We start from the raw sequence: 8,162 nt of genomic DNA, 5'->3' as shown, positions 1-8,162 counted from the left end.
CCTATTGGCACCTGCTGATGACACAGGCAAAACTTCCCGTCTTAGGTTTAGGTTGTGATGCTGCCCTTTTGGTTTCAGTGAGCAGTAGTCCCCTGGGAAGAGCTAAACACCAGTACAACTGTTTACAGCATCCCAGTCCTGTTTGGTCAGCTATCTGTGTGCGTATCTTTATATAGCTATATCTAGCCAGAAGGGATTAAGACAGTTTCGCAGTGATCCATCTCTTCCCTCAGCAGCATGTTACTGTGTTAGGTCTCATTAGTGCCAAGCCAATTATTTGCAAAGAATAATTTATCAGACAAATATGTCTGCTTTATCTGCTCAGGGAATATCTTAAACTAGACCCTGATTTTTCTCCTATTTATTGGTTATTAATCAGTCATCAACATTTTTTTTTCCCACGTTGTTAACTGTGGACAGATAATTGAATTTTCGTAATTGATACAGATTTGTTTCTACTGGACTCTTTCAGCTCGTTTTAGCAAACCATAGGAGAGCCTGAATTTAGGGTTGCCTGACAAAATACCAACATTCTTTCCATGCAGTGTCAGAGGAAAACTTTCAGTGCATTTTTTTTTTAAATTCATGTTTTCAAGTATCAAAATTATTCTCCGTGATGAATTCCAAGCAGCTGCATTAATGAAACGTTGTTCTGCAAAACCACGATGTGTCTCGAGTGCAGTGGGACGTAAACAGATGGGGACCGTTTAGCCTATTCCTGTAGTGCGCTTAGGCACCAGGTGTCTCCTTGCGTGTTGATCTGTAACCCCACCTCGCTGTCAAGATCAAGTCTCTGAGGTTTGGGTTGTCCCCGTCCGCGACTCGGTGGGTCAGCCTCGCTGGTAGGACTGGAAGAGGCACCCCGTGAGCCCGACTGCCATTTTACCCACTCTCATGCCCATGTCTCGACTGACAGGGGCTCTCTCGCCCCGCACGGGCACCTGCAGCTTTTACAGTTCTTTCGAAGACGTGAGTAGTTAGCAGGCGACGAACCGAGCCTGCAACAGAGGAAGACCTGGTTTGCTTGTTCGGCGCTTAACCGCTGTTCGACACCAGGATGTCGCCCCACGGCAGGACCCGGGGGCTCCCAGGACTCAGTGCCTTCTCCGCCAGGCGGCCAAAGACTAGCCCGGCCAGTCGGCGGCTGGCACCGGCCGCCCTGACCCCCGCCCCCGCCAGGGCCTTCCGAGGGCGGTACCCAGGCCCGCAACAGCCCCGCCCGCTGGCGCCGCGCTGTGGCGGCCCCGCGTCTTCCGCCGGTCGGCCGGGGCAGGGGACGGCCGCCGCCTGGGCGGGCGGGGCGGCAGAAGGAGGCAGGTGGCGCGGACGGTGCTTTGTAAAGGGGCGGGTGGCGGTGGCGCGGGCAGGCGCTTCTCTCGCTCCTCCTCCTCCGCCTCCGCCTCCTCCTCTTCGTAGCGCGGTGGCGGCGGGTAGACTGCGGCCACAGCCCCGTAGCTCCCCGCCGAAGCGGTGCGGCCTCTGTTCCCTCCTAATCTCCGTCGCTGCCCGATCCCGGCGCGATGTCGGGCGGCGCGGCTGGCGGCCCCAAGCCTCTTCCGTCCTCCGGGCCCAAGTCGCTGCGGGAGATGCCGCATCCTCTGGCCACGTCCAGCAGTGAGGAGATGGGGCCGGCGCTCACCCCCAGCCCCGACCTGCTCCTGCCTCGCAGTATCGCCGACAAGGTACAGCCCGGGGAACGGGAAGCTGGGCGGCATTTGGAAGGGTCTTTTCAAGGGGAACATGGAGAAGTGGGAGAACACAGTGTCTGTTTCCACGCCCCGTCCCCGGTTGCATCCCGCGGGTAGACGAAGCCCGGGCGCTGCTGACATCCCTTGTAAGAGCCTGGGGCTTCTTTGAGGAGGAGAAAGCGCCCCGTGTTGGGGCTGCAAGCGTCGTGTCGCCCGTTGCGAGGGTCAATCTCGGACACCGGCGCACTCCGTTGAGGCAAGCTTTTCCTGATCGTACCTTGCTGTGGCTCATCCCCTCTACCGATGAGTCTGAATACTTTAAGAATTGCTGCGATTCTGTTGCCATCTTCTTTCAGTAGCCCTCGCGGGTTAAGGGCTGGGAGCTGCCGTTGTTTTTTTACCGTCAAGCTTGCCGTCGGCTTGTTTGTGATCGTCCTCTCCAGAGCCGAGCTCCTGCTCGCTTTTTTTGTAGCAGTGCAATACCGAAGGGATGCTGTTATAAGAGTATCTGTGCCTGTTTCTCATCCTGAATTCTGACATGTGTCCGCAGGACACGAGCAGGATTCGTGAAGTGCCTTGCCTGTGTGTGGGCCTTGGATGTGGTAACTCCTGAGTGTGAAAGCAGCAGTTGCAGCACAGATCTGCTAATACATTAACTACTCTTCCAAGGACTTGGTATCTCTCGGGACAGACTTCCTGAAATGTGTTGCGGTAGGATTTCCTGGGAGCAAGGGTTGCAGGGAGTGAGATGTGTTTGAAACTTTGTAATAAGCGAAGTTCTGGGACAGCTGCTGTGCCTGCGAAGTGCTGCGGAGCTGCTGGTGGCAGGAGAGTCTTCCTCTGGCTCTTGGCCTGGAGAATGTGGAGCTGCTGCTGGGCAGGACAGGTTTGCTTATCCTCCCGATGCCTTGAGACTGCCACTCCAAGTGTATCTAGTTGATAACGCTCCCATGCTTTAAGGGAATGAGTCAAGGTAGTCTGGCTTCTCCCGTGTGTCATCTACTGCCCTGTAACTATGCTGTATAGATTCAGCACTTGTTCCTAACCATGTAAGGAGCCCTCTCCTTGAACCTTTCCCTATTGTTGTTCAAGTGGGAAGCTAGGTTTACCTACCCTCTGGAAGCATACACCTTCATTCCAGTTTGTCAAAAGATTTGATGACCCTCAGAAGGGGGTGTGTGAATAAGGTGGGAGTAGGGATTATGGAGTTTTTTGTTCTATTATATATTGGATTTATTAATATAACTAAGTTTCTGTCTGGGCAACCTGTAGCAATAGAAATTGTCAGCTGCCTTCACTGGTCTTGCAGCTCAGGAACGCGGTGGTGGCACTGTACTCTCTGGCTGTCTTATTCATACTACTGTGTAGCTGCTGAGAAGCGCTACTCTGCACAGTAGCTTTCATGATATAGTTTCTTTACTTAGCTCCTTTAATGAGCTCTTGTTTTTTTGCTTTTAGAACACAAGTAAGCTCCTCTGAGATTTACTGCTTTGAGATGTCCAAGAAATGTATCAAATTCTGTGATGACTTAGCCTCTGCCTGTGATCAGCTAGCTTCTCATCAGTTAGGAAGGCTCTTGCCCATTTTTTTCCAATAGCAACACTGTTAAGAGTCCACCTTTTAGCACCTGTATGTGGTACCATCCTATGCATGGAAGCATTCTGAAGTGGAGAGCAAAAAGGGGCTGAAATAAGAAATTTCTAGATTTTGGAGCAATTCTGTGGTTAACCTGGAAATGTCACTAGAGTAATGAGCCTTGCAGAAGAAAAGGATTTCCAGTAGGAAGACAGCAGCATTCTTTTGTTTTGGTCCTTTCTAACTGAATGAGCAGAAAAAGCCAAATGAATGATCCTTCTGATGGAAAAAGTCCTCACAGAGGTGTTCCTGGCAGTCTGTGCATTGACCTAGGGAGCAAGTATGGTTAGGTGGAAATTAACAAGAAAACCCTTCTTGGTAAGTTAGCATATCTGTTGATTTCTGGTGGTGGGTCATTAATCTCTTGCAAGGTTGGCTCCCTAATCATTTAACAATATGTGGATAGCTCCAATAGTCTAGTAACAGAGGAAAGCTGGTATTAGGTCTGGCTCAGGCTTGAAGCTTTGCAGCTGCTCTATATTGATTCCTGAATAGAAGCTATGCTTCTCTGCTCTCTTGGCCTTTCCAAGGGTCCTTTTAGAGAGTCTGGTGATTGGCCCTGTGGGAGAAATTTACATTTGAGTCTCCTGCTCCAAAGTGGGTTTGAGTCAGTAAGCTGCTTTAAAGGCCACTGTCCATAACCAGGCTTGTTTTAGGACATCCCACTGGCAGAGTGGTAGCAGTGATGGCTGACCCATCACCATGAACTGGGTAATGTACTTATTCAGGGTGGCTCTTACATGCTCTGAGCAAATACTTATTAAACCATGCTGCAGGAGTACCTAAGACTGAAATGCTCTGAGGAAAGAAAGTGGAGAAGGGGAGTTGTCTGCCTGTAAAGCAGTGTTTTAGTTTCCACTGCCACAGATGTGCAGCCTGAAGTGGTTGAACCTCTGCCATCACTGTTCTGCATTCTTTAAAACATGATTTCCTCACTTTTTTGGAGTCACTGAGTAGAAGCACTACTTTATCCTGAGTCAAAGGAACATGGAAGACAGGAATACTACCTGCTTGTCTCCTGTTGGATTTTGATTCAAACGTGGTAATAATCTAGAAGCTTAGACCCTGTCTAACTTTGAAGCCTGATAAACCTTTGTTTCTGCTTAAAAACAGCAGCTAATGCTACTAGAGCAGTAGGTCATGGGAAAAGGAAGATAAACCTCCTGTGTTGCTTTCTGAGGCCCTTTAAGTAGATTAGTCCCAATTTTTTTGAATGTTATGAAGTGGACTGCAGGGTTTTTACTGGCTGAAATAGTGTCCTCATCCTGACTTGTAGGAGAGAGTGGTTTTAGTAGCCAGGAAACCCTGACCTATGAGCACATCTAGCCCCTGAGCACCATCTAACCTCTTAAATTAAAATGGCTGTTTCTGGCTAAGTGCTTAGCTTTCACAGTCACTCTGCAGCAAATATGAAACACCTGAGCTGTAGATTTTTGTCTCTAAAACATTTCTGTATTGGCTAGATCTTTCTGTTCTCAAATCTAATTACATAAAACACGCTTCTCCTGATATCTGACCACCATCAGCTTTTTTTAGCTTATCATCCCTTAACTGTTCCTAGCCTCCAAATAGAGACAGCCAAAACTGAACCTAAGCAGTACTAACCCTCCTGCTTCTTTTGGTGTTTCATCTTCAGGTGAAAGGGAAGCATACAGGAGGAAACAATCCCTCTGTCCACTGCAGAGTCAGCTGCAAAACCAAGTTCTTGGTTCTAGCAGATCATCTGCGGAGGAAGTTAGGGCAAATGGGGAACTGTCAATGTGGATTTCTCTTTTTTTCCTTTTAAAAACAAGGAAGTTCTGCTTGCATATGACTGCTTAACTCCAGTTCATTAGTTTTTCACTTTCAATTGTGAAATACTCTATGCACTAGACAAACCTTTTGTCACTAAGGAGAAAAATTGTTATTCGTGGACTGCTAGGTTTGGAGCAGAGATGGTAAGTAGGCAGTATTTTGCTGTGTGATTGTACCCAGATGATTATAGAGGCATTAGTAACACTCAGGATGCAGCCCTACTGAGGCTGTCCAGGCTTAACAGCATGCTTCTAGGTGTTGGAAGTATCAGTTTATGCAGAATTTGAAGAGGTGGCTTATTCCCGCTGTCCTCTAGCTGTGGTCTTTGTAATCACTCGAGTTCTGAGAGTGTCTTACTACAGAGTGGTGTTGACGGTTGTGATCTGGCAGTTATCAGATAGAGTCCCAACTCCTCGTACTGGTTTCTTGCTTATCACTTCAGCTACCTATAATCTGCTCATTTGATTTTTTTTTTTTTTTTCTTTGAAGATGCACATGACTTGTATTTGTCTCTGTGATCACTACAGAGCTGAAATGACCTTCAGGGATGGTTTACAAGTAGTGTGTGGAGCAGAGCAGATGTGGAGTACCAGGTTTTCAATAAAAACGTAGCTTGAACTTACTAATTTGGGTATTAAAACTCCTCAAAACTTCTGGTTTGTAACTGAAAACTATTACTTTCATGGTACCCTTTGCTCATCTTTTATCAAGCTACCACCCTGGTGAAACTGTGGGCCTGTATTAGCACCTGATTAAGTATAAATACTTGATGTGTTTGCTGGAATGCTGTTACTTAGCACTTATTCTGGAAGGGAGCCTGGCAGCTCTCTAACAAAATTATACTGGGAGTCTGGAGCTGTACTTTCAGCCTTCTTGGTTGCGAGTTTATAATTATTGCTCTTAACTTCATCCACCCACAGATGAAACCAGTTAGCAGTATAATCTGAAAGCTTTAAATAGATCAGCCTGAGTTTCCACAAACGTCTTCCTTCTCTGACTAAGTGAGAACTGTTAGACTAGCATCATGTATTGTTTTTAAAGCAAGCTGAAGGTAACTTCTCAGTCTAGGAGAGACTGAAAGTGAAGAGAATGTTGGTGAACAAGGCGAGCCCAGCATTGGTGAGTTGATCTTGAGTTCAATCTGTAGGAACACAAAACTAACAATCGCAGAGAAGTCGAGTCTGAAAGCAGCTCTGGATACTTTCTGGCCCAACCCCGTGGCTCAGAGCAGGGTTAGGTAGGGCAGGCTAACCTGGATGCTTGTGAAATTGTTTTGAGTATTCCTCTGGGCAACCTGTTCCTGCAGCCAGACACCTGCAAAATAAAATTTCTTGCACTTAAGTGCGACTTTCAATATTTAAATTTGCCCTCACTGTCTCTCGTTCTGTTTTTGGATCCAACAGAAAGGTCTGTCACCAACCTTCTTTATGCCCACCTTCCCATCAGGTATTTATCTGTACTGGCAAGATCCTCAAAGCATTCTCTCCATGCTGTTGGTCTTGTTCAATTTGAGGCATATTGTTAGACTATGGTCAACTTTCCCATTGGGATCTGTTGTATGTGGTGCAAGGGGATTTCTGTGAGTGGGTCGTTTGTTGTTTTTTGTGTTGGTGTCTTGTTTGTTTGTTGTTTTTTTTTTAAATCCTCTCCCTAGCTGCTTTTCAAGCAGTCAGGCCTGATCTCGTACTGCTTCGTAAGGTTGTTCCTGTCAGCTGTAGAACTTTACATTTCCTCATGTTGGATTTCATGAGACACCTGCCAACTTTTCTCCAGCTTGTTGAGCTTGCTTTGAATGACAGCACAACTATCTGATGTATTGAGCAACCGCATCATTCTGTACCCTCAGCACACTTGCTGAGGATTTATCCCGTCCCATTATTTATGTCCTTAAGATGTTAAACAGTAGTGTCCTGTTCTGCTGGTGTACTCCACTAGTGAGCCTTCCAGTTAGAATCTGTGGGCTCACAACACTTGGAGCCCAGCAGTTCAGCCAGTTTTCAGTCCACTTCACTGCACATCTGCCTAGCTTGTACCTCATCTGACTGTCTTAAGGGATGTTACAGGAGACAGTGGTGATGGTTTTCTTAAAACCGAGCTGCATTATATTAAGGCTCTCCTGTTCTTCACCAAGACTGTCATAATCTCATAGCAGGTGCTGGGTTGGTTAAATGTTACTTCCCTTAAGTCCCTGCTGATTTCTCATTGCCATGTCCTTTGTGTATTTGGAGATGGTTTCTAGTATGTGCTCCATCACCTTTCCAGAGTCTGATGTCAGTCTGACTGGCTTGTAGGTCTCTCTATCTGCCTTTCTGAAGATAGGAGTGACACTTGATTTCTTCCAGTCCTCAGGAACCTCCTTAACCACCATAATAAGAAAATTAGAAGTATCATTACCATGACATTATCTACCTTGCCCAGCGCTTGAGTCTATCTCGTCAGTCGTTTGTGACTGTCCAGTTTGTTGAAATGCTCCCTAATCTGGTCCTCCCTCACTAACAGTGAGTTTGCCTTATTCCAGATTTCCCACTGGCTTCAGAGGCCTAAAATTCCTGAAGGCTGGCTATCTCAAAGACTGGGGCAAAAGAGGCATGAAATAACTCAGTCCTTTGTCATCAGATCATTTGCCTCACCAGGACTGCATTTTCCGTATTCTTTGTTTTGCTGGATCAAGTGTGCTTGCTGCTGCCTTTTTTTTGTTTTGTTTTTATGTGTTAGTTTATCAAGATTTGCATTCATGTATGCTGTATCCAGCCAGCTTTTTTTGGTTTCCTGCTTGCTGTCATGGATCAGGGTTCCTTGAAAGCCAGCTAGTTCTGTGGGATTGTCTCCAGGGCCACATGCCACCTTCCTAGCAGATCCGTGAAGAGGCCACAGTCTACACACTGGAAGTCACAGGTCATGGTCCTGCTCTTTGCTTTTCTCCTTCCTATTGGGATTTCAAAATACACCAGCTCATGGCTACTGTGGCCAAGGCAGCCCTCTACCTTCACATTACTGATTCTCCCTTCCTTGTAAGATTAAAGTTCAGCAAAGCATCTTCTCTCA

General features: G+C 46.9%; 1 protein-coding gene across 1 annotated transcript in view; it reads left to right on the top strand.

Moving 5' to 3' along the window:
• Positions 1–1,353: 1,353 nt before the first annotated feature.
• SNX30 (sorting nexin family member 30) overlaps positions 1,354–8,162 on the top strand; it is a 54,677-nt gene continuing 47,868 nt past the window's right edge. The window contains exon 1 of the mRNA XM_064176853.1: positions 1,354–1,682. Coding sequence (XP_064032923.1) covers positions 1,521–1,682 — 162 coding nt within the window. The 5' untranslated portion in view covers positions 1,354–1,520. The remainder of the gene's footprint in view (positions 1,683–8,162) is intronic.

This window comes from Pogoniulus pusillus, chromosome Z, assembly GCF_015220805.1.
Source record: "Pogoniulus pusillus isolate bPogPus1 chromosome Z, bPogPus1.pri, whole genome shotgun sequence".
NCBI classification, from domain to species: Eukaryota; Metazoa; Chordata; class Aves; order Piciformes; family Lybiidae; genus Pogoniulus; species Pogoniulus pusillus.
The sequence above is the reverse complement of the archived record's forward strand: the minus strand, read 5'-3'. Positions and strand labels throughout refer to the sequence as shown.